At 38.9% G+C, this 27893-nt stretch overlaps 1 protein-coding gene across 4 annotated transcripts in view; it reads left to right on the top strand.

Annotated features, from left to right (window-relative positions):
* Positions 1-27893, top strand: part of tbc1d22a (TBC1 domain family, member 22a) — a 188100-nt gene that overhangs the window by 70928 nt on the left and 89279 nt on the right. For all 4 annotated transcript variants that reach the window (XM_083528470.1, XM_083528471.1, XM_083528472.1 and 1 more), the window contains one exon: positions 26774-26880. In XM_083528470.1, the coding sequence (XP_083384596.1) occupies positions 26774-26880 (107 nt within the window). The remainder of the gene's footprint in view (positions 1-26773; positions 26881-27893) is intronic.

Raw genomic sequence — 27893 nt, 5'->3', positions numbered from 1 at the left:
GGAGCAACGAGAAAAGAGGTCCGTGTTACACCCCGAGCTGATAGGTTTTAATTTCTCTTAATGCAAACGCGTCTAGTCGATTTAGCGACTAGAAACGCGCCGAGTCTCAGAGGTGGGATTAAGACCTGCAGCTTTAACCGTCGCCTGTGGTGCAACAGGAAAGGGGATGAAGGGAGTCCTGCTGAGATCTAGAGGAATCAACCACTCGCGAGCGGCTCCTCACCACATACGGCGTTCTGCATCTCTGATGTGCTTTCAGTGTGGTTGTAGGACTTGTCTGGCAGTCAGCAGGTGACCACCTTCTGGCTCGAACTCCCAACTGCACTTCTCGGCTTCTCAGCAAACCCGGCTGCGGAGGCATTGCGTCGACCTGTACTCCACCCACCAGACCAGCCCTGCCTCGCTTGATTAGCAGGAGTTTACTGATTCACTAGGAACTCCAGGTTTTCACTGGAGAAACGAACACTCGGTGGTGTGTAAGACGCAGCAGCAAGTCTTTAATGAGTATCGGTTTTTCTTCCTCCTTTCTCACTTCGGGTAAACGAGCCAAGCGGCTGATTTTAAGGTGCCGCTGATTAACGTTCCTGATTTGCTCTAAGAAGTTGATAAGTGATTGCCCGGCAGGTCCTCAGGGATTGTGTGGTGGGTATTTTTTTACTCTTTTTTTTTTTTTTTTTGCTCGAGTTCCTCATCGAACCGAGCCACTTTACTCTTCCACTTGACTTTTCCATCCTTGTTTAGAGAGCAAGAGACACTATGAGCTGAAGCTGTGATTAGAACTGCCTTGCACCATTACTTAAATCGCTAATGTTGCTATGGGCTGCTGAGGCGTTTTCAAAAAGATTGACAGAATGATTTATAGCCGTCAGATGATAGAGAGACCTAACCCTTAATTCTTTAACGCAGTCTGGTTTGACTTGCATTCATTAGAATGCAACTGACCACATATAATTTTGGATTGAACTGATACGTTTTAAATAAATGCAAATACAAATAATAGGTTTTGGGCACAAAGGTTTGTAGGATCATCTGCTCAGGGGTGGATCTAGAATGGGGTGGCAAGGGGGTGGCATATGAATTATGAGGGGTGGCAACACTGGCAAGCATGGTTCTTGTGGACTCAAAGAATGATACATATTTAGTGTATACACTTTGCTCCAAAAAGATCATTTATAGAGGCTGAAGTGCGTTGAAAAAGTTTTTCTTCCATATATAAATATATAAAATCAGTCCTGGAGATTGTAAGGTCTATTTAACTTCTGTTTCTTGAGTTCTACACAAACCTATAACGAGTTTAAGTCTATGCCAAGTTGAATTTACGAAGCAATGGGATTAGGGTACCCTCGGTATGCACGGCAAACAGTACAGATTATATATAGATACAAAGCCTCGATGTGCTTTTTACCGGTTTACTTGAGCAAAAAAACACACAAACACACGGAAATATCATTTTAATCACCAACAAATATCGTCAAAAATAAAAATAATAAATCGCTGTATTCGGTGCCACACAAACCGCCATATGGTGTCATATGTCTAAATTTCAAACAATATTCAAGACGCATGCTCCTGAACGACCTAGTTTTGAAAATAGTTTCAAGTTAAGCTATAAATCATTAATACACATGAAGATACAATCAAAATAGACTAATATATCATATACTTACATGTATGTATATTCAAATGCTTTGATTTGTTATAGAGTCAGATAGACTCATTTGTTTGTGATCACTGCTCAGTCTGGTTGCATTAAATGCAAAGGCAAATGGGAGCTTTTTCTTAGTGTGACAGTTGCCACCCCGTGCCACCCCGGTAGATCCGCCCCCTGATCAGCCGGAGAGCAGGTTGGGTCACGATTTGAATCCCATGAAACACAGCAAAATAGTATTTTAAGGGTTTTCAGGGTGTATAATGGTAGAGCAGGGGTCTTCAATCTTTTCCAGGAAGGGCCAGTGTGGGTGCAGGTTTTCATTCCAACCAATCAATGGTCACACCTGATAGTCATTGAAAATGAAGATCATTAGATTTGAACAGGTAGAATTTGGTGTGGACTTGCTTGGTTGGAATAAAAACCTGCACCCACACTGGCCTTTTCTGGAAAAGATTGGAGACCCCTGTGGTAGAGTATATATTTGTTATTTGTTTAAAGATAACCTTCCAGTTTAGACCACACACCACTTTAAATTAAAATAGGAATACAGAAAGAAATCTGGATATTGTTATTATTATCATTATTATTATTATTATTATTATTATTATTATTATTATTATTATTATTATTATTATTATTTTGTATTGAACATATGCAGATAATGGCATTGTATTCGATTCTTATCAGACTTGATTAGCAGATAAGCTGAATGTGTGATGTGGTTTTAAACCATCATAATGCTCTATGATCAATTCATTATCAGATATTGCATTAAATTTTTTATTATTTTTTTTGTCTTTGAAACCCGAGCACAGAATATTCCAGAGAAATTGCCCCGTCACCGAGTCATCCGTTTTCTTTGAGAAATTGGGTAATATTGAATATTTTTGGATTCGGTTTAATTACTCAGCTATAAAAAGCTATAAATTGAAGTTCTGCTCCCATTCCAGCTGTGAGCCATTGCTCTTCCTTTATCGCTCCTAGTGAAACGTGTCAGGCTCGTCTGAACGCTGTTCGCTACAATACAGGGTTGTCAGGTGGCTCGTGTTATTGGTTTCGCCAGACGTCGAGAGTCTGCGAAGTTATTTGTTACAGTACCAAATATTCTGGGAGCCATTTGTCAATTCCAAGGACTCAGAAAGGGCAGTTTACTGTCTGGCCGTTCCCTTAATGTCTCATGACCTTCCCATTACTGTACGTCTAATGATTTCCCTCAAACCGCTGAGAACTGCAAATTAATTCCCTAATGGACTGATCTGAGCTCATATTTCACACTCTGGGAAACTTAGTCTTCTCTTCTAATTATTACAGCCACCCCTTTCGAGCCGTCGTCCTCTCACGGCGCAAGTCCAGCCGACCGAGAGGTCTTCACACGAGTCGGCGATTTATTTATTTTTAATCACATTTCAAGGTTTTAGTTTTTGAAGTTATTCCGTATCATTTTTGAAGCATCGCTGATGCACATGTGCACGTCTTGGATGTTAGGGCTCTCTGGCATATGAGGAGTACTTAAGTGCTGGTATGCTCTTTCCTGTTTGCACTCAAATGCCTCTTTAATGGTCAGAAATTTACGATCTTTTTTTTCTCCCATGCTGGAGTGGTGCAACTAGAGACGTGCCATTCATTAGCACGCCTGGATTTTCTACAACACTTCGCTCCAAACCCGCACCTGCGTCACCTACTGAGAGTCGGCCAGAACCTCTTCCAGTGCCAGTGCTTTGTCGGGTTCACATTGTTATAGACTGACTGAAGAACCTTAGAGCAGAGCTTCCCAGCTGCACAAAAAACAGGGCAAACATCTACAGATTTACGTTTTATTTTTATTCGTATATATATATATATATATATATATATATATATATATATATATATATATATATATATATATATATATATATATATTATTTTTTTTTTTTTAACATAATTGACCAGTTTTTGATGTTGCCCTCACGCCAAGGCAATTTTTTTTTTAGTTTTTGCATATTCACTGGTTAAAAGAATATGAATATGAAATGATAGAATGGAATTTGAGCGTGAATTTCTTGCGATTAATATCTAGATTTGTTTAATAACCTCAAATTTTCTTCCCAAATTTTCTAGGTGAGCAAAACAGATGAATTACAGATAAAACGGATCGATCGAAAAAGCTACATTTCAAGAAAATGAAAGGAAAATACCCTTAATGTGTAGTCGCATATGCCTTTCTTGCAATAACTCCATAGATCCATCCAGCTCCACAATACTATCTCCAGATGTTGTGTTATTCCTTTGCGACACCTTTTTTCAAGTCTAGTGCTGTAGCTTTTGTAGGTTGTTTGCTTTAGGCGGGTTTATTCCTTTAGTCTCCTCTTCAAAAGCTGAAATGCTGTTTGGTGACTTGCCCAGTCTGAAATCTTCCACTTTGAAGGCCTTTGGTTTTGACTGTGTCTTCGGGTCACGGGTGTGCTGTTACGATGAACTCTTTCTGACTTTTTGAAATCATTCTGCTGCAGCCATTGCGAGTTACGTTATCAATAAAAGTTAGTGGGCCAAACGCAGCCATGTAAACTCAAGCCGCAAGTAAACCAACTGTATCCTCTGAATATAGTAGGTTTACTTGTGTTATGTGTATTTGTCCCACACTGTCTTGTGTTGTCTGTTTGTACTTTTTTTGTCTGCACTGTTTGCACTCAATGCACTTTATGTAGCTTAATGTTGTGTGTTGTAGCTCTGTTGTTGCACCAGGGTTCTGAAGGAACGTTGTCTCATTTTCATTGTGTATTGTGTACTACTGTGTAGGTCCCCTAGTGGTTAGGATGCGGCGCTCTCACCGCTGCGGCCCGGGTTCGACCCCCGGTTAGGGAACCAACCCCAGCCACTCTTAGTGGCGGTCCCAAGTCCGGATAAATGTTGTGTTAGGAAGGGCATCCAGCGTAAAAACATGTGCCAAATCAAACATGCGGATGATCTGCTGTGGCGACCCCTAATGGGAGAAGCCGAAAGAAAGTTTATTGTGTACCACTGTGTTTGGTAGAAATGACAGTTAAAAGCCGCTTGACTTGATTAACTTGTTTTAGATCATAAACAGATCCTTTCTTTCTCCACACTTTTGTTGTTCTATCACTTTGGTCAAGGTAACTTTTTTCAGAACTATTGTGGATCTGATTCTAACCTGATCTTCATAACGGGTACTTGCTGATGAACGGTTTGATCTTGTGGCATAGTTCCTATTTCTCTGCCCTTGAACTCTTTGAATGGTGGGTTGAGATACCTTTACTTGTGCCCTGTAGCGGCTATAGGTGATGATCAGACAGCATTTGCATTTCACATGTCGGCAAAATCAAATTAAATCGGCTAAATTGCCAGTGTAAGCGCTGAGTACAGCGCAACATGGATGCACTGAAAAAACAATAAAAATATTAATTTGCAAGTTTGATTAGAACAGAATTACCTTTCCAGAATCTCCAAGACACTTAAATATTTAACCTTCTCGTCAAGACGATCCTGTGCCGGTCACGGATCATTGAAAGTTTTTTTTTTTTCCACATTTCTATTGACAAAATTATCATAAAGGGCTGTATATTGATGAGAAAACCCAATGTGAAATCAGACATTGAGCACCCCCGTATAACCAAAGATTGGCATGCTCCTCGTTTCTCAACACCTCTGTGAAGATTCAGCTGTGAAATTGGTAGTCGAATCAGACTCCTCCTATGGAAGCATAGAATCTTCGACTATTCTGCGGCACCCCTAGTCGCGGGGGTACTGCGAGACCCGACGCAAAAGTTTTTTTGACGGGTGAATGCGGGTGTTAAATACTCATGCTTGTGGTTCGAATAAAATCTACAAATATATACATAAAAAAAAATACTAAATAAAAAATAAACCGTTATGTATCTACTGCACGGATGCACCTAAATTAAAAGAATTTTCAGGCACAAGTTCGGAACCTAACTTGCGAACGGGAGCCTAACAGGACCTTGCGGTAACGGGACAGGACCTTGAGGGAACGGGACAGGACCTTGCGGGTGCAGGCGGGGCTGAACAATCTGACCCATGTAGGTCTCTACCACTAGTGTGCTGACTCATAAGTTTTTTCTTTGTTTTCTGGTTCAAAGTGTCTTGCATTTCTTTCATAGGCTGCTCTCTGGCCTTCATGTTGGCTTCTTTATGAATTATTTATTTATTTATTTTTTATTTTTTTTACAAAAAAACCACAAAAGCGAAACCCAGCCCTCAAACCAAGAATAGAAATTAGTCTGAGTTACTGTAGCTTTCCTGTCAGCTTGAAACCTTCTTGCCCACAAAACCGCTGCTCACTGGATTGTTGTTGTTGTTTTTTTTTCCCATTCTTTGTCACGCCACAATATACAGAGGCTTTATTTTTAGTCCTGTGGCTTGGTAATTAAAAAGGATCTCAAACATTGCCGTAGGGTCACTACATATTTTTTTCCGTAAGCGAAAACGATGGCTATCGCTTTGCATTGACCTTTTCAGCTCCGTTCTTATTGTAATTTCCGTGATGAATATTTCTTTTGATAACGCGCTACAGTAAAGTCCTAATTTCGAGGCAGTTCTGTTAGTGCACCGTCAATGACAATTACACCCCATTCAGCTTAATTTCCTGTTGTAAATGATTTAATGCATGTGGAAGACCAGTGTCAAGTACAAAATAATAGCCCATTTAATTGCTAAATCATAGGCCACTGCAAACAAAATGGTATCAAGTGAATACAGACATATTCATCTAGCATTTCTCATGAATGAAAAAAAAAAGGAGAGTCAAATAGAATCCATTTGGAAGAAACCATGCACAGTTTTTACCTTCATTCACTCTCATGAAACATTTGACTGTCTTCTGACCATCTTCCCCATATCAAGGATTTACAGTGCCTCGCATAAGTTTTGGCAGTTTTGTGAGAAAATGGGCAAAATTAAGCTCCGACACGTGCGATTAGATTTTATTTATCGGAAGTATGTGCACCCGACATTGTGTCCTTTCTGTAACTGTTTTCCCTTCTTTTGGAGGCCTTTCCAGTACATTTTAAATTGTGGCTATTGGGATTTATAGTCATTCAGCTACAAGAGCATTAAAGAGTATAGGGACTGCTGTCAGTGTGAGATCCTTTTCTGATTCTCCCAGTAGTGTTCAGTGGGGGTTAATATCAGCATCAGGCCTCTAGATTTATTGTTTTTTTATTAAACTTAGCAAGCCATGGCTTAGTGGAGTTTGCTTTGTGCACTGGGGTATTGTCATGCTGGAAAAACTTTTGGGTTTTTTTTGCCTCTCGGTTTCTGTGAAGGGAAACAATCAATCTACAGCATTATAATACAACTGGGTGCTTTCAGCTTGACCGCCCCCCCACCCCCCCATATGGGTCAAATTGTTCATTTTGAATAGCTGGTTTGAAATGTTTTTGGCACTACTACAATTGGTATTTTGAAACGTTTGATCTAAAGTGAATAACAGCATCAAAACTTTTTTTTTTTTTTTTGTAATGTTTAAGACTGTAGCGGGATCTTGTAGAAGAATATTGTAAAAAGATGTAGATGGATCTTGTATATGGTTGTAGAAAGATCTTGTACAGTAAATTATTGTAGAAAGAAGTAGAAGATTGTTGTAGAAAGATATAGAAGAATCTTGTGGATTGTTGTAGAAAGATGCAGAAGAATCTTATAGATGGTTGTAGAAAGATGCTGAAGGATCTTGTAGATTGTGGTAAAACGATTTAAAATGATCTTTTGGATTGTTGTAGAAAGTTGTAGAAAAATCTTGTACAGTAAATTATTGTAGAAAGATATAGAAGGATCTTATAGATTGTTGTAGAAAGATGCAAAAGGATCTTGTAGATTGTTGTAAAAAGATGCAAAAGGATCTTGTAGATTGTTGTAGAAAGATGTCGAAGGATCTTGTAGATTGTTGTAGAAAGATGTAGAAGGATCTTGTAGATTGTTGTAAATTGATGTAGAAGGATCTTGTAGATTGTTGTAAATTGATGTAGAAGGATCTTGTAGATTGTTGTAGAAAGATGCAAAAGGATCTTGTAGATTGTTGTAGAAAGATGCAAAAGGATCTTGTAGATTGTTGTAGAAAGATGTAGAAGGATTTTGTAGATTGTTGTAGAAAGATGTAGAAGGATCTTGTAGATTGTTGTAAAATTATGTAAAAGGATCTTGTAGATTGTTGTAAAATGATGTAGAAGGATCTTGTAGATTGTTGTAGAAAGATGCAGAAGGATCTTGTAGATTGTGGTAGAAGGATTTTGTACAGTTGATTATTATAGAATGTTGTAGAAGGATCTTGTAGATTGTTGTAAAAGGATCCTGTAGGTTGTTGTAGAAGGATCTTGTACAGTAGATTATTGTAGAAATATGTAGAGGGATCGTGTAGATTGATGTAGAAGGACTTTGTAAAACGATGTAGCTGGATCTTGTAGAAGAATATTGTAAAAAGATGTAGATGGATCTTGTATATGGTTGTAGAAAGATCTTGTACAGTAAATTATTGTAGAAAGAAGTAGAAGATTGTTGTAGAAAGATATAGAAGAATCTTGTGGATTGTTGTAGAAAGATGCAGAAGAATCTTATAGATGGTTGTAGAAAGATGCTGAAGGATCTTGTAGATTGTGGTAAAACGATTTAAAATGATCTTTTGGATTGTTGTAGAAAGTTGTAGAAAAATCTTGTACAGTAAATTATTGTAGAAAGATATAGAAGGATCTTATAGATTGTTGTAGAAAGATGCAAAAGGATCTTGTAGATTGTTGTAAAAAGATGCAAAAGGATCTTGTAGATTGTTGTAGAAAGATGTCGAAGGATCTTGTAGATTGTTGTAGAAAGATGTAGAAGGATCTTGTAGATTGTTGTAAATTGATGTAGAAGGATCTTGTAGATTGTTGTAAATTGATGTAGAAGGATCTTGTAGATTGTTGTAGAAAGATGCAAAAGGATCTTGTAGATTGTTGTAGAAAGATGCAAAAGGATCTTGTAGATTGTTGTAGAAAGATGTAGAAGGATTTTGTAGATTGTTGTAGAAAGATGTAGAAGGATCTTGTAGATTGTTGTAAAATTATGTAAAAGGATCTTGTAGATTGTTGTAAAATGATGTAGAAGGATCTTGTAGATTGTTGTAGAAAGATGCAGAAGGATCTTGTAGATTGTGGTAGAAGGATTTTGTACAGTTGATTATTATAGAATGTTGCAGAAGGATCTTGTAGATTGTTGTAAAAGGATCCTGTAGGTTGTTGTAGAAGGATCTTGTACAGTAGATTATTGTAGAAATATGTAGAGGGATCGTGTAGATTGATGTAGAAGGACTTTGTAAAACGATGTAGCTGGATCTTGAATAAGAACATAGAAGGATTTTGTTGATTGTTTTTGGACGGCTGAAGAAGGATTTTGTAGGAGGTTGTGAAATGATCTTATAGATTGCTGTAGAAGAATGAAGATTGATCCTGTACAGTAGATTGTTGTAGAAAGTTTTAGAATGACCTTGTAGGGTGATCTAGACTGACCTTATAGATTGTATAGAAGGATCTTGGTTCAGAATACACAATGTTTTATATAGCATTTTATATTAGGGTTGTACATTCAGACTTTCAGTAGGGTTCAGATAAGTCAAGTCATGTGTTATTTATAGAGCACATTTAACACAGCTGACCTGTGTAGTTGACCTAAAGTCTTTAACTACAGGACTTAGAGCACCAAAAGACATCAGCACTTTCAAATTAATTAAAAATACCAAAATAACTCCTACTGTTAGTTTGAAAAACACTCAAAAGTTAGAAAGGCCTGTATGTTAAACCCCAGGTTGTTCCAGAGCTGCATAAAACAGCTTAGATTTACAACGTGAATCAGGAACAGATAAAAGTAGTTCACAACAAAACAACCTTTTGGACTGTTCATTTTTATTTAGTTTTCTTTCTTTCTTGTTTTTTTTTTTTTTGCAAACAAAGCCCAGTTAGCACGAGCTGGAAACAACTGCTTGCATTACATGCATTCCACTTCCTGCCAGGTGTGTCAAAGTGCACGTGCTGCGATCTTTGACCACTAAGCTTCTAATGAGTAATAAAACAAAGAACTCGCCCACATGTGGAATAAAAACCTCCCATACAACATTAGAATCCTGCACTCCATCAATCATGTTGATTCCATAATAATACTGTCTGGAAATAAAAGGTTTAAAATGATAGGCGGTGCATAACAAAACGTCCCTACGATCACCTGCCCAGAGTTTGATTTCAGGACCATCTTCGCAAATAAATATATAAAATAAAAAAATATTTCGCTGATAGAATAAAGTGATATATATATTTAAATTTTTTTATATATCACTTTATTCTATCAGCAAAATATTTTTTTATTTTTTTACTACTATTTATATGTTGTTCTTGTATGCGAAAGTTATTCGAAACAATAATAAAACAATACCCCGTCCGAAATACTACGACGAAAACAAAAGAATCTAAATTCTATTCAATTGTTTAATTGGACCAAAAACACCTTACGGCATGTTGTACACCGGACTCTTATCTTTCTAAATAAACCAGGATTGGCAGCAGTGGATGCGTTTGTGACTCGTTGTTACAATCCGAGTGTAAGTACTGCATTTTTTAATGCATGTTGTTGGTGTGTACTGCTTATTCAGCAATAATTCTGAGGGCTAAAAGCTTTTAACACTATAGAAGTCATATACAGTTGAAGATCACCAATATAGTCAGGAGCTGTATACAGTAGTTCAGTGCCTTGTACATAAACCTTGTACAAAAAATCTTAAAATCAACATGAGATTTCTTCGGAAGTCAATGCAATGAGGTAAAAAATAGGCAAAATGTGATCCCTTTCATTTGACCCACCTTAGCGGGCCAACATACAGGGAATTACAGTAATCCAACCGAGATTAAATGAAGCACAATTTCATGGTCCGTTCAAGAAGGTTTTACAAAGGAGCTAAAAATGTAATGTTTTACGCTGTTTACAGCAGCATAGGCATAGACCTAAACATTGTTCTGTGTCTCTTTGAGTTTCAGTGTTGATTTGGGATCATGTTTGGCTTTCCGTTTTGTAGAAAGCTTGATGGCTAATGTTGACTAAGTCTGAACCTCTTGGTAGAGGCAAACAGATTTTATGTCCAAATCCCCTGGTAGGCCATCAATCTTCACATAAGCACCTGATCCACCACCAGATTTTTCACTGGCTATCAGCTGCTTTTGCTCGTTATGCCTCCTCATGTGCTGCCAAACAGCGACAGTTGTTTGAGGTTCAGTGCTTCAGAAATTTCCAACATTTTAGACACGTGCAACTGCTTGTTAATGGGAAATCATTTGGGACACTTTTTTTCTTTTTTGATAAAAAATAAATCAAATTGTTTCTCTTACTGTATTAATACATTTTTAAAATAATGTTTTAATGTTGAACCCTTTACTGCAATTTGTATCTTTTTTTTTTTTTTTTTTTTTTTTTTTGACAGGCATCAATACTAAACTTTTGTAATTTTTTGTAAAAAAAAATAAGATGCTGGAGGGTTGAACTTTGACAGTATTAATAATAATAGTAATAATAATAATAATAATAATAATAATAATAATAATAATAAAAAACAATGTTACGTCACCAGGAAATGCAGTTTGTAAATCCTTTTCAGTCACATGACATGGTGAAGGTCATGTTTAATATTGAAATTAAATAAAATCTAAAGTAATATTACTTTAGATTTGATTTAATTTCAATATCCCAGCGAAACTTTGTACATGTAATAAAAAGGTACTGTAAACACTTTTTGCTAATAATTATTAGTTATTAGTTAAATAATTATTATATATTATTTAGTCATTATTAATTATTATTATTGGTAAAAACCTTTTAAAAAGCAGCATAAAATGCAGCAAATGATATGCAAATAGATGACAAGATCATGTCAGATTTATAAAAAAAAAAGCAATAAAACATAAAAAGGAAATGAGAAAACGTTTGCTTTTAAGGGCTTTAAAAAAAGTGTACATTTTTGTATTATATTGCTCAATGAGTTCTATATGTTTTCATTTTATTGCCCATAATATTCACTCCTGACTACATAAAAAGTCCACAAAGGTGCTGCAGTCGAATAATGAGTATCTCTTTTTCCAAACATTATTGGCCTGAAATGCTGGATTTGTATAAACCCTGGTCTGGCATTCTCTGCCATGATCCTCGGTTGTATTTCTTATGTGTTATTTGACCCGCTGCGGGTGACGTGACTGTCTCCACGCCGTGCACATAAACACAGAGAATACGTTTTATTAAAGCATAGATACGCCTGAGCTGTATTTTTTCCTTTTTTTTTTTACGTGACTCAGCAACAGAAGATCGTTATAATTCCCCACTATTAGACTTATTCATAGTATTACAGTGTGAATCAGTACCTCTGGTTCAACAGGGGAAAAAGACTGAGGTTTGGACTTTGATAAATCGCATTTCCATGTTTTATTTGCTGATACGATGCATAATGCATTAAGGCCATCAGTGCGTGCTCACGTGACTCCACTCGGGTTTCTACAATAGTAATTGAGAGGATTTTAAATGCAGGACAAGACAGTAATTGGCTTTCTGCTCTGTCCTGAACATGACTCGGAGGTTCTCGAGATTCTTTGAAAACATCAATGTTTTACTTTTGGTTGTTTTGTCATATATTTAAAAGTATACAGTATTTGTAAGTAACTTTGTAATATTGTCTTTAATAACATTTGACTGAGAATAGGAAAAGTGTAAATTAGCCTAATACATAATTGTGTGAAATAAATATACATAAATACATATAAACACACACTATATGGACAAATGTTTGTGGACATCTGATCCATCCAATTCCAACATCAAATTCTACATTTGCTCATCTAAAATAGTACTGAACTTTATAACAAAAACAAAAAAATCAGTAATGAATCATGAAAATGTGCTAAATAAAATAAATCTGAATATAATAATGAATATAATCAATAAATGACATAAGTAATGCGTTTAGTATTGCGCTCTCTGTGCTTCGTACTTTCTCCAGGCAGCGTGCTCACTCCGTGCAGCGTGCAGTCTCGCGTGTAAAATCAAACAGCACGTAGCATCTGTGATTCGCCCCTAGAGGCCACTCCTATAATGACGGTCGAATTTCTCAGCCGATGCATCAACGGACGCAAGACGGAAAAACTATCAGATTTTTTGCCGATTATTCGACAAAACCTATTAATCTGTCGACCTTCAGTGTGTATCGTAATCCCCCGCTTATCGCAGTGTTTACGTTCCAAAACCTCCGTAAACGGATGCCGCCCCAAAAATGCTATTTTATGTATGTACTGTACTGTATTAACATTTTACTTCATTTTAAAATTTATAGTTATATTTGTATTATTTATTTCAAAATAAAACTCCATAAAAACAATCCCCTATGCACGAGAGACCGGGAAAATCAGCCAAAAACCGATAAACCTGGGCACGAGAGTCGAACCGCGGGAAAGCGGGGGATTACTGTATATGTAAATTGTGTTTCAAGATATTCATTTATGACGTCTCAATTTTTCATACACATTTAAAAAAAAAAAAAAACGTTCAGGTTTCCTGCATGTCTGCGGGTTCTTACACTGATTCAATAGCTTTGGCAGAAATTTCACACCGCTGCTTTATATGCCACCCGTGTCTGGTGAATGGCCCAGTGGAAATGCACAGGAGGGTGAAGAGAGAGAGGTTATGGGGCATCATCTGCATTATAATCACCCGAGTTTGCCAGCACCAGGTGTGAAAAGCTGTGACATGCACATAGAGCAACCTTTTTGGGAAATTTCATTATGTGTGAGTTCTGTGAAATCCTCCCTAATTCTGTGAAAGGGCCTTAATAGGAGGCAGCGAATGCACTCGCCAGGGCAAGACAATGAACGAATATTATGCAGTGACGAACATGCACAAGCGCAGTGATCGGTAAATAATCATTTCTAGAATTTTCACTCGGTCTTTCATTAGCGTTTTATTCCTACATTCGTCGCTTTACTTCATTCAGTTAACATCTATTTATTAGTCGGTTGCTAAAGTTACATCACTTATACACATCTTTGACCCGCTAATATCTTATGTCCGGTGATGATGATGATGATGGTGCAGGCAACGAAATCATGTATTTTCTCCCGGAGCCACGGTTCATCGCCTCACGTCCTGGTGACTGTGGGAAATGTGGGAACATCTGACTCTTGGAGAATGTGACCTATCTGTTTCTATTTCGCTACAAGCCTTTTATTCATTACCTCCAGATGACGATTCTCATAAATCACAGATCTTCCGTTTCGCCGCAATGCCACACTCACATAGTAATTATGGTCTCAGCTCTCATTATTGTGCTGCTAGGGCGACGGATTTGCCAAATCGACTCCTATATTAATTATCCCCGCTTTCAATTACACCTTCGTGGAATCTTCGTTTCATTCATTAGCCTGCGCTGGATGCAGGCAAACATGCTTCGTGATGACCGAACCCTGCTGGTTATGTGACGTGGGACGCTACGAGTGACACCGAATATGAATGCTTCTTCTGGAGTGTGTGGCGATACCGAGTCTGAGCTCCTCTCCTCCCCGTGGCCTGGCAAACGGAGGGCATATGGCCTGGCAGGACTGCTTGGTGTGCGACGTCAGAACTAGTGCCAGGTCTTCACAGCTGGCGGCGGCAGCGTGCCAAGGGAAGCTTGTCCGTTATCCCCTGCACACAGGAAGCGACCACAGTCAAACGGGAAGCGATAGCAGGAGGAACCTGGCTCCAGGCAAAACTGTCAAACGATGCACTCTGCACCGTATGGACATCCTCTATTATTTTTCTTTCTTTTTTTTATCTTTCCCCCCCCGTAGCAAATTTTTTTTTCTGGCTGTATTGTGGAATTTATAATTAGTCAGGTAGTGTGGAGAGTCTGGAGTACCAGGTGACATTTCTGTACTTGATGGAAACCTGGTAGGCTTTGTGTGTATGTACAGCATTTGATGAGGGTTTGTGTATGCAGAGACCCCTTCAAAAAGGAGGCCACCAGCAGCATGTGCTAATTAACACACAGCGGAGATGAAGCACACCTCAGAGCGTCTCCAGGGTTGGACCAGGTGTCCCAGCGGAGCCCCGGCTCAAACAAGCTGTCCTCCAACCACCTGCGAATTCAACCTTCCAATTACCGCTCACCAATTTTTCATGGCCGCGCCGCGTTCTGCGCGTGTCCCGCCACCTTTCTTCGGGTTGTGCGCGAGGACCGCAGTGAACTTCTTTCCATCCGAACACATAATTGTGCAATTTTCCTTTGCCTGAAGTGGTCTTAACAAGTGCGAGTGATGAAATTTCATTTTGGAAGGAAGAAATTGGAAAAGAAGAAATGATACTTTACTCTACAGTGGCACAAATGCTTTAAATTGTTGTTGACTATGATCTTAAGGCTTTTGATTATTATAAATGTTTTTGGTCAGTTAATTGCAGAGCTTGTGTGAAAGGCCTTGAGTCATACTGAGTCAATTTGGAATGTTCCTGTTACAATCATGCTTCTCACCATCATCCTGATCTCATTGTCTCTGGGATGAAGTGCAGGATACTTTTTATTTATGCTTTTGGCTCGCATTGCTTGTTCCTGCTTAATGTTTCTAGATGTTAGTCACAATCCTTTTCTCCATAAGGACTGCAATGTTTAAGACTCTCCACCACGGTGCTATTAAATTACACTATAGTTGATATACCGTAATTTCCGGACTATAAAGCGCACCCATATTATAAGCCTGAAGCACTGAATTTTACAAATATTTTTATTTTTAACATAAATAAGCCGCACCTGTCTATAAGCCAGTAGTCTACACTAATGAACTTTACACAGGCTTTAACAAGACACACGTTACACACGGTGTAACGGGTGAAATATGTTGCGCTTCCTTTAGGAGCATAGCGGTATTTTGGAAAAAGCCTGCCACTGCATATTTCCGGTATTACTGCATGTGTGTAAGACGAGGATTATGTCCTTATTATTTTCTGATGCTGATTTCTAAGTTTCTTTGACTAACCCGTAACGCTGTTGCCAAGAAAAATAAAAAAGCACGAGTTTTGGAAACCTGTCTGTGTTTATATGATTTATGTTGCAACTGGAGTTAGCGAGCTCTCCCTTCACCCAGACTCAACTCGCTACAACGGCTTGTATCTAAACAGTAGCCTACCAAGAAAGTCATTGTTCACTGTCTTCCTCCTTCCTTTCACAACTATTTCTCTCGGGAGTTTATCTTTTGGCATCGTTGTGCATTTAAAAAAAAAAAAAAAAAAAAGCTCAGAACACAGGTGAGGTGCGTGTTTTTTTGTTTCCGTTCGGAAATTTAATTGGTCTAATGTTATGGGGTTCAGTTTTTTGGCTTGAAGTTTATAAAACCGGGAAAAACCCAGGAAAAATTCATAAATAAGCCGCTTCGTTGTTTAAGCCGCGGGGTTCAAAACGTGGGAAAAAGTAGCGGCTTATAGTCCAAATAATACGGTAATATGTTTTTAGTAATAGACACCGAACAGGCATTACAACATTATGAGCGGTGAGTGAATAACACTGATTATCTCTTTATCAGTGCACCTGTTAATGGGTGTGATATATCAGGCTGCATGTGAACATTTTGTCCTCAAAGTGTTAGATGTGTTAGAAAATGGAGAAGCATAGGGTAGTTAAGTATGACAAGGGTTTAATTGTGATGTCTAGACGACTGGATCAAAGCATCTCTAAAACTGCTGCTCTCGTGGGATGTTCCTGGTCTGTTGTGGTCAGTATCTATTAAAAGTGGTCCATGGAAGGAACAGTGGTGAACTGGCGACAGGGTCGTGGGCGGACATTGATGTACGTGGAGAGCGAAGGCTGGTCCGTGTGGTCCGATCCAACATCTCCTGCAGCTCAAATTGCTAAAGAAGTTCATGCTGTTGATGCTCGAAGGGTCAGAAATGTTTTGTTCAAAAGGGGACCAACGCAATGTTAGGCAGGTGGTCTTAAAGTTATGCCTGATCAGTGTAAAGTATAACTTGTAGAAGATAAAATATAGTAGAAAGACACAACAATTATAGTATATGGTTCTCTGGTGTTTGTAATGTTTTAATGATTTATAATCCCACTCTTGAGGTCACCCAAGTGAGAATAAGTTCCCCTTTTAAGTCTGGTTCCTCTCAGGGTTTCTTCCTCATACCATCTAAAGGAGTTTTCCTAGCCACAGTTGCCCCAGGCTGCTCAACAGGTATAAATATACGTAATGCACTTATTTAATGTTTCTTCTATAATTCTTACATTCTATAAAGCTGAGACAATGTTCATTGTGAATCGAATAGAAATGAAATGAAAACGCTGGCCAGCCCTTTGAAAATGATCTCAGTGAATAATCTGTTATAAACAGCAGCTTTTAAATGTAAAAATTGATAAAGGAGTACAGAATGCAGACTGGTGTTTAATAACCTGTTGTGGTTTGCGGTTAAACCCGGCTTATTCAGTCTAGCTTTATTCAGATGCTTGCTGGAGGATGCAGGATGATGAGGAGTGTGACTGCCAGGGGGATGAAGTGGGATCTGATGGTGGGCTGGAGGGGTGAAGAGTTTGTGTTTGCAGTAAATTTAGTAAATGTCATTTTGAGTTTAAACCGTTTACAAAATTGACATTTTATTTGTCACATAAATACGCTCGACACAACCAGTTATTACGTTTAAGGGACAATTACCTTTTCACATGGGGCCGGGTAGGTTTGGACAGCTTTTTTTTAACAGTTTATCTTTGTGTAATATTTAAAGTAGCGCGATGATTCGAATCATTTAAGTGTAACAAATACGCGAAAAGAAAAACAACAAAATCGCCAATCAGGGGGCAAATACTTTTTCGCAGCACTGTTACCATACAGTACGACATAACTGCGTATTACAACTATTAAATAAATGAAATGAAAATAATGGATAATGGAATATAGTAGAAATTACAATATGATAACAATTGCATAGGAACAAATAGAATTGAACCTAAAAAATCAAAATGCAATTATACAAAAATAGAACACGGCATAAACGTAGGATGCGGTAAGAAACGGTGGCAGAAACAGTGGCTGTGATTATGATCCACCAAAGTGCAGCTGTGCAAGATGTGCAATTGAATGTGTACAACATGGACAAAGGTACTGGGACACCTGCCTTTTCCATCCATATGTGATTCTTCCTGCATTACATTTTCCCTTCACTTGAACTCTGATAGACCCAAATCTGTTCCAGCATGACGGTTCACCTGTGCACAAAGCAAAGTCCATGAAGATCTGGTTTGAAATGGAAGATCTTGACCTTTGGGTCACTGACTGCATCACATGCCTCCTCAACCTACATCAGTACCTGACTTTATTAACACCCTGGTGGCTGAATGAACAAAAATCTCTATCAGCACAAAATCTAGTGGAACATCTTCCCAGTAGAGTGGAGAACAGCGAATGGGACTAAATGTGGAATAGGATGCTTAAATAGCACATACCAATTTTATAGTCAGGTGTTTACAAACTTGTATTTATCTATTGTAAGTGTGCAGAGGTGCAGGTTGAGGTTGTTGTGTATTAAGACTAGTCTTTTAGTCCTTGGAATTCCTGGTTAAGGGCCTGAACTTCCGGACTTTGTCTTTGTTGTAGCTTCGTAGGATGCAAACTTGCTTGTGGGACGTTTGTGTGTGTGTGTGTGTGTGTGTGTGTGTGTGTGTGTTTGTTAGCGTGTGTGTGTGTGTGTTTGCATGTGCTCAGCCCCAGTTGTCACACCATGTACTCGTGAAAGTCTCAAAAGGCAAATGGCCAAGCTGTTATTTTTTATTATATTGCAACATTGGAATAATGGCAGCGAGATATTTTTAGACGATTTCATACGTTTTCAGATGTTCGTGCAGTACGTAGCAAGGCTTTTTCTCCAACACTTTGACGTCATCATCATCAAGTCTCTTTAAGTAAAGGAAAAAAATGTGCTCTAACCTATTAAACAGGAACGTGCATCTCCATTGCTGAGGCCGATGCGATACGATTCACCCCCTATTACCACGCGATTCGATTTGTTTTACAAAATAAATTGATTCAGTCGAAAAATATGATTCTATGCGATTTAATATGGTACAGATCGTTCACTTTTATTACTTTGGTCCAGACAGCAGATCATAAAAGGTTTAATTAAGTGCCTTCTGACTTCTAACGTATGGCCCTTTCACATACAGGCCTTTTTCCGTCTCCAGGAAGATGCAGCTCTACCTCTGCCATGTTAATCTATATTCGATGTGACTCTCGGGACACGCCTCCGTAGTGTTGCAACACGTCATAATCACGTCTTAGCAGTGGTGCTACGAGAACTCGATTAGCGAGGAGAAATCCATCTGCATATCGAATATTATTTACAAATTATTGCCACTTTCTAAATAATAAAAGTATAGTGCATCTACTTAAAATTGTATCCTATACTTATAATTAATATGTAACATCAATTGCTCTTTACTGACGCGAACATGATGCATCGCGATACAATTCGCCAACTCGTATCCGATGCACACTTTTTATGTCGATGCCCCGACGCAAATCTGTGAATCTTACCATCTCTACAATCCGATAGTTTGTTCATTCGTGCAGGTTGAGATGTTTATTTGTAGCTTTTGTTAATTTTGTGGCGTCAAGGACATGAAAAGGTTGGTGTGGATTTTTTTTTTTTTTCTTTCCACTTTATTAGGTACGCCTGCCTTGACCATTTCATCAGGCACATATGCAATACAGATGCACTTATATATGATTACAGACTGTAGCCCATCTGTAACTCATCCATCATCGGAAAGCGACCACTATAGGACCACCAGATGTGGCCAGATGTTATTTGGATGGCGAGCCTATTCTCAGCACAGCAGTTACACTGATATAGCGGTGTGTATAGGCGTGTATCTCTGCAAACAGAAATTATATATCGAGAAGTTTTGGAGGCGACGCTGATAAAATGGCTAATGGGTATAGCGCTGATCAACAGATAAGTGTGTGTAAGAGGTCAGTTTATTTCGAGCGTTTATTTTGTTAAGCACGCCGGTCTTCAATTAAACACATTAAAGTGGATTTGGTGAGGCGGTGTGCGAGGGGTCGCTGTGGTCTCGGTTGTCTTGCTGCCCTTTCTGCTCTTTATATCCGCCGACTGTGTCACCTTGACTCCTTACCGCTGGTGTGTCTCCATGGGCAACCGCCCGCTCCAGTCACAGCGCGTTTGGCCAGATGGCATTGTGGTCACCACACAGAGACTGGACATTAGACGCTAAAAGAGTGTGAGCGTGTGTGTGTGTGTGTGTGTGTGTGTGTGTGTGTGTGTGTGTGTGTGTGTGTGTGTGTGTGGCTCACGTTTGCAGTGCTCCTTCCCGCCTGTCTGTTTAGTCATCTGCTATGTGAGCTACATGCCACTGATGATTTCAGCAGTCTGATTTGAAGACTGATTAGCCTCAGAGTCCAGTCAGAGTACATCTGTCACTTCTCGGTAATAAGTATGGTAATGCACGTTCAAGCGCCATATGAGCTTTTTGGCCATAAGGTTTACTTACCGAAGCCTTTTATCCTCCTCTATGCGTTGCAGTTCCTTGACTTAACACAGGGGGTGCTGTGGATTCATGTTGAACCTAACAGCTCAGGTCTGCTATACATGTCCTTGGTTTGTGATGAACAAGGAAGCTGATGAAGGACAACTGCACTGTTGAAGCATTCGTTTCCCATAAAACTGACCCTGTGGTCCGAAATGAGCTTTCTCCACTTTTTCTCGCTACTACGATTGTGAAGCTTAACTTCAGATTCAGGGGGGATCCGCTCAACTCGACTCAACTCAAGCTTCGTCATTCCTACACATACATACAAAAGAACAAAATATCACTACTAACAGACCAAAGGGCTTTTTCACAGCAAGAGTAAATATTAAACATATAACAGAGGTATAGTGCGATAAATTGTAGGCAGATGTGACAAAAATGAGGTTGAAATGTAAGTAATGTGCATAATTTGACAGAATGAGCAGAGATTTATAGTAAACAGTTAAAGTTCCTGAGTGCAGACGTCTGCAGATGTGCTGCAGCATCCATCGTGCATTTTTGGGTGTAAATTAGGGTCTGTGTTAATGTCCATCGAGTGACTTTTAATGACCATAGTGCAGTTCAGCTTTTATAGCACTCACTTTCTTTTCTAAATTCATGGAAGTTGTTGCAAAATACAGCATCGAATAAGTACGTACGTCAAAGTGCATTTCTTCCTGGGAAAATGAGGTACTGTTCCACAGCCAGATTGAGCCATCACATCACTCACTGATTTACATTCATGGGATCCGGAGCGACTTACAATTGAGCAGCTGTGGGGTTAAGGGCCTTGTTCAGGGGCCCAGGAGTGGCAGCTCATGACCTTTAGATCCCAAGTTCAGTGCTTTAACTACTAAGCTACCACCTCCTGATAACGCTGTTGTTACAAAAAAAACCCTACCTGATGTAAGAATTTCACCCAGCCAACAATTGACACTAATCTGGCAAGTGGTAGATGTTAATTTCCCAAGTGGTAAAGCTATCTAAGGTATGACCTATCGTCAGGAGATGACTTCCAGTCCTACAGCCATTTATAAATGACTCTGCTCTCCAGGAGAGATGGATGGTGTTTCCTTCTGACCAATCGAGGACACTGCAGTTAGCACTCCCCTGCTGTTTCCAACTCTACTGAAGCATACTGTTAGCATACAGTATTTATTTATTTTTTTTATTTATTATAATGTGTATTCAATTCAATGTATTGATTTTATATATATATATATATATATATATATATATATATATATATATATATATATATATATATATATATATATATATATAAAATTATTTTATTAATAGCAATTATTTTCAATTTTGTAGTTTAATAGTAAATTAACAAGCATCCTTTAGATGAAAGATTTAATACATAACTACATTTTTCACAGCACTACATTAACAGGGTTTTATATGCCAGTCCCTGTCCACTGTTACAATCATTTATTAAATAAAGCTTTATTTTATGATGTAGTGGTGAATTTTTTGACATTGTGCTCTTCTTTTTTATAGGCTATGACAATTGAAGATTAAAAAAAACAGCAAAAAAAAAAGAAAACACTGTGCAGTGCGTTTACGTTTTTTTTTTTATTAGAAATTTCTTTTTATATTTTTATTTATGATTTCTTTTTATTGATGTATTTGCATTTTGATGTAATATCGCAATTGAATGCAATAAATGGGTTTAGTTTTCACAGATATTCTTATGAAATTTCAGCAATAAAATCGTTTTTTTCTATTTTCTTTTTCTTTTTTTTTCTAAAAAGGAAACAAATGACATGGTTATTTAAAAGACGTCTTATTTTCTTTTGTGAACTTATATTGCTCTTTAATGGAGAAAAAGCGCTTCTTATCCGATCACTCGATTCATCTGTACCACAGCACTCACTATAAATGTGAGATTTCCACGAATTGACAAAATTCATCTCGCTATATTCTTGCAAATGTTTTCTGTGTGTTTAAAGAGTGTGGGAAAAGGATTTATGGCTTAAACACGCACACAAAAAAAAGAATCAAATATGCGTTTTTTTCGAGTGGCGTCCGTTTATCGCAGAAAATAGTTTTTCAGGGTCGGTTTTGATACGTGACTACCACGATAGGCAGAGGATGCCTGTATTATTATTATTATTATTATTATTATTATTATTATTATTGTTGTTGTTGTTATTATAATAATCAGTTAATCTACGAGTCTGTGGTGCCCTGATGCCATGAATGTCGATGTTTGGTGTATTTTTACTGAATGCTCTTGAAATAATGATTGAAGGAAAATAATGCAGTGGCTGCAATCAGGTTGTTGGGTAAATGTATGTCTTGCTTTGAATCAGTGTAAAAATGTTTTTAAAAACAAGCTTTTATATTCGAGATACAATTGCTCGGTATTGTACCTCGGATATAAGAGGCAGTCCATTGATGGATTCCATCAGCAGTATGTGGAAGATAATTCATGTTGACCTTCACCCACCCTGATTGGTAGCACTCAGGAAATAGCAGAGATTATTGGGTAAAAGCCGACTACAAATGCATTGTGTCCCAGAAAAATGCATTGAAATCTAGAAAACTACGTTCTTGGCCCGAGTCCTGGTTCAAGGGTAGTACTGAAGTCGTTGCAATCTTTGAGCGTCTCCTAGAGCACGACCTTTTATCTAAGGAGTGGAGGAGCTTTGACCCTACAACAATAGCAGAGGTTGGCAGCCCTCCATTAGTAAGACAAAAGGTTATCCTGGGAAGAATCATAGGAGTCAATGAGTGTGTGTGGCTTTGCTGTCCGCTTTGTGTCCACTCCAGGGCCTGGAATGCGAGCGGTACAAATGTTTCTGATCCATCCAGACTGAGCCGCCAGAGCCTCAAGGTTCTGCCTCCGTTGCCAAGGAGACAGAGCCAGGCTGGCAGTCTGTGTGTGTGTGTGTGTGTGTGTGTGTGTGTGTTTGGGGATCTGTGTAAGAGAAGTTCTTAGATCCCCTCCTCTGTGCCTCTGCTTTACCTGTGTAATCTGTCAGACCTGCACTTTTGTGTTGTCTCCAGCAGATTGGAAGTGAGCGGGGGACCACCACAGCTCTGCTAATTGCGCAAATAGACCACCGCTGTTATTAATGCCTCCGACAGCTATGGTTGTGCGGGCGTGCACGTTTCTCTTTTCTGACCCATGCACGATTTGGCTTTATGCTAAACCCAATTAAGCAGCATGTCAGAAAATCATTAGCGCTTGAGGCTGTGCTGTAGCGATGTGCACAAAGCCTCTAAAGCGACGCCAGCATCGCGCTCGGATTTACAGAGACTCGTTTGAACCCACAGTAGAAAAAAATCAGTCGTGCTGAATTCCTTTCTGACCTTATATAGGCACAAAATACAGTATGGATCCAGCAAAAGTCATCATTCTAATTCTTATATGCACATAAATCCGAGTTTTTGCCTCTAGTAATCGGGTATTTTAGTATTCGGGTATTCTAGCGATTATTCATTCGAGTAATCTGATAAGAAGTACTAAATACGAATGAGGAAAATACGACAGGTTTCTTAATATGAGCAAGTCATTTGTTTTTCTTTTTGGAAAAATGTAAATTTCTATTGGTAAAATCGCATAAAAGAACATCCGTGAAATCGAAAGCCGTTTAGCGCATTTAATAGTCATGTTACGGTACATCCGAATACAAACACAGCTGCTTTCAAAAAGTCCCTCCGCAGTGGCCGTGTGGAAAAGATTACGGGAAACTATTCGTTTAATGAAACTTATAATTGTTCTCATTGATGCATGTATTTATTAAATCCTGCACAGTATAAATGTGGTTTTCTCGTCTCCCGGAAACGCAGCTTGAAATTTTCCACGCACCAAATTGGTGTGTTGATCGCCAGCTTGAAAAAGGGGAGGGTCCTTTTGGACGCCCTGTATAAAAAAAATTATTATTGTAATTTTAAACGACTTAAAAAACGGTAACCGCACCGTACGGTTTAAAACCAAACCAAACTTTGAAAACTTTCTGCCTTTTTCTGTGGCCTCAATCTTCTCCTCGGCCCTCGCCTTTCCTCCATTTTCCCTTCTGCAGCGTCTTTTGTGTTCCCTGTCCAAAATGCTAAAGAGTTTAACCGTGGTGCGTCAGTAATAATGGTCCGTGGAAAACACGGTGCTGCGTGTTTAGTCAAATGGACTACTGTAATCGGATTGCTCGAGTTACTTGAGAAATCGTTACAGCTCTACTCAGGATTATACCCTGTATGTGTCCACAAGTTTGTGGACACCTGACTAGGATTCGTATGTGCTTTTAGAATATTCCACATTTAGTTAGAGAGCGCTTGTGGAGATTTTAATCATTTACTCACAAGGGTGGTAGTAAATTCAGGGACTGATGTAGGTCAGGTGAGGAGGCCTGGGGTCCAGTCACGTTTCCAACTCATTGGGAAAGGTGGAAGCTCAGTGGTTAAGGCTTTGGGATACTGATCAGAATGTCAGGGTTTAAGATCCAGGATTGTCAAGCTGCTATTCTTGGGGCCCTTGAGCAAGGCCCATTACCCTCAGTGATCAAGGTGTGCTGTATCATGGATGACCCTGTGCACTGACCCCAGCTTCCTACATCTCTGAGATATCCGAACAAAAGAACAATTTCCCTGTGGGATCAATAAATATCTAAATAATTGTAATTATAAATCAATTATAAAATAATAAGTCTAATTATAATATAATACATTGAATTATTGTTTGTCATCTGGAATTTCTGGACTGTGAACCTTACGTGTGATAAAAAGCAGGGTTAATAACCTTGTCAGTAAATTTATACCATGTTGTTTACGGGTCCTTATACGAGTGTTGTTTATACTGTGATCTTTAAGATTTCCTCAGGGTCCTGCTTGTCAATTTAAGACAATCTTAGTAATGTATATAAAAGCTCTTGGGGTCATATGACCTGAAATGAAAAGGTCCTTATTTTCCTGACACCATTTTACATTCGTTTTTTGGTCGTATGGAATGTCAGGGTGCTGTTCTGAGGTCGAGGATGGTATCGATGCTGAACAGGTCCAGAAATTTCACTTCGGTGTTGTTTAGCATGAGCTCCCATTGTTTCCTGGGACTCGGTATAAATGGTAAACTGGGTTGAACTCAGTTCTGTTAACGTTTGTTTAATGTAAGTAAATAGTTTATTATTTTTTTTTTTTTTATATAGCTTCTAATTGACAGTATAACTATAATAGTTTATTAGCTATGGCTCATCTGTTCTACTGCCATAGTATTTGCAAAATAGTAATACGTTGTTTGACAGGAGTCATTAATAGCTGATCGACCTGCGCTGTTATTATGGCGATCAGATTGGATTATCTGAATTACCGAACAGAAAACCTGTAAATGAACACTTGAAGACGACGAATCAGAATCAGGTTTATTGGCCAAGTGTGTTGGCACACACACAAGGAATTTGGTTCCAGCTGTTGGTGACTTAAAAGTACAGACATAAATAAAAACCTATACATTTTAGCTTGGACTCTACAAGACAAGAGAAAAACGGACTATACGAGACAATACAGACAATGTAAGACAATATAGATAGTACGAGCATTAAATAGGGGTACAGATTATATGACAGATCAGTGATGTACATAAAGTGTGAGAGTGCATGGGGGTGCAAATAACAGTATGATTGTCAGGTACGATAAAGAGTTTACTTCAGAACTCTAGTGTGTGCAACATACGGATGATGTGATGACTGACAGTTCTGATAATGCAGCGCTTATAGATATAAAGCAGGAAATGTAGTTAAGGTGAGTTGTTAATGAGGGTGATTGCCTGGGGAAAAAACTGTTCCTGTGTCTGGCAGTTTTGGTAAAGTTCTATTTCTCAAAGGAGGAGCTAAAAGAATTTGTGTCCGGGGTGCACAAGGTCAGTAGTGATTTTTCCTGACCGGTTTCTGGTTATTGTATTGTACAAGTCCTGGAGAGTGGGCAGAGGAGCACCAATTATTTTTTCTGCTGTTTTACCTATGTTGCAGTCTGTTCAGTCGGTTAGCTACCAACCGAGTTATCAATATCAGTGCAATACACGATCGGTCGACTTCTAGTGCAAAATAGAGCAATTTACAGTACCATACTGTATATACTATACAGTGTATACTAATGAGCCAGCGAGCATGTTTGCCGCCGCTCAAAACTACAAATAATTTAGCAATTGTATCGTATCGTAATCGCAAGTTTGAAAAAACGCGAGTCGAACCATCGTAACTCGGAGGACCATCCGCTTCCTACTCACTGTGTATCACGTGACATGCTAAATATAATAATAAAGAAATGCACCGGTAGGCAGGTAGTGACATTTCCACACAATTTCCTGACGTAAGCAAACTGTAACATCTCATTAGCTCTAAGCAAAATCTGTCATTCCGCTTTATTTTACCATCAAAGGCGATCTCATCGAATCGTTGTGGTGCCGTGACCCGTGTAGCGTATCGTGTCTAACGTTAAACCTCATGCCGCGTTCCTCGCTCTAATCTCACGCGTTCTTTTTGTCTCTTGTCTCGTTTCTCCTCCTCATCCTTTCTCCGCTCTGTCTCTTCTCTTTGTCTCTATCACTCTTTCCTTTATTTCGCCTGCAGAGGAGGAGGTGGAAAATTTCGATGTTTCCAGCTTACAGGAAGAGGTGCTGCGGAACATCGAGGCTGACAGCTTCTGGTGCATGAGCAAGCTACTGGATGGCATTCAGGTAAATTGATTCCCCGTTCGCACAGATCCTGAGCTTTTCTTCAAACTCGCTCTATGTTTGTGTGTGTGTGTGTGTGTGTGTGTGTGTGTGTGTTTGTGTGTGTGTGTGTGTGTGTGTGTGTGTGAGTGTAAGAACACTCAGGCAGAGGGTTGCACTGCTGGAAGAGAAAACGGCGTGTGTGTTTTGTGTGTGTGTGTCACCTGCTTACAGTAGCAGCGCAGCACAAATCCCAGGCGTGTTCAGTCTCATTCTCTCCCTCCTTCTCGGGCCTCTCTCCAGGAATGAAAGGCGATGATGAATATTCTCATTCTGCACCATGGGTACAAGCAACCTGCTTACCCAAAAGACCCATACACGAATCACCACTGGGACATGGTGCGCCCTGTCCCGCTTTGCCTTTCTCTGTGTGTGTTTGTAACACTGGAAAACATCAGTGATGCCTACACGCATTCATACAGAAATGTTTCAGTACAGGGCTTTGGGTTTGGTGCACATGTGTACTGAATGCCATCCTTTTTACGTGCGGAACATAGTTACAATCCGAGTTTGTTTAGTCTCCGCCTCACACTGTTGCATCACCGGTTTTCCTTTTTTTTTTTCTCTCTCTCTATTATAATTACACTTGAAAACATACACAACGATACAAAGGGGTATAAACAAGAAACCAAAGTTCTCGCAGTGTCACTGTGGCTGACTTGTAGTGCGCCGAAATACGATGTGAAGTGCGTTTTAAAACTCGTATTCCGTTTTTTGCGCATGCGCGAAACGGAGCCACTTCCAATTTTTTACGACAGTCTAGCGATAGCGATTCTTTAGCGTTCGCTTGGATATCTTAAATCTAATTTTATTTGTCACATACACTTACACACAGGGTACGACATGCAGTGAAATGCTTTTGACGACGGTTCGGCATGAGGGAATAGGAGGGGGGAGAAAAATAAAACAAGGAAAAAGAAAGCAGATAAATAAAGTATTAAACTATATAAAATCTAAGAATATATAACCATATATAT

The sequence above is a fragment of the Silurus aristotelis genome, assembly GCF_946808225.1.
Source record: "Silurus aristotelis genome assembly, chromosome: 24".
Taxonomy (NCBI): domain Eukaryota; kingdom Metazoa; phylum Chordata; class Actinopteri; order Siluriformes; family Siluridae; genus Silurus; species Silurus aristotelis.
This window is presented reverse-complemented; position numbering and strand designations above follow the sequence as displayed.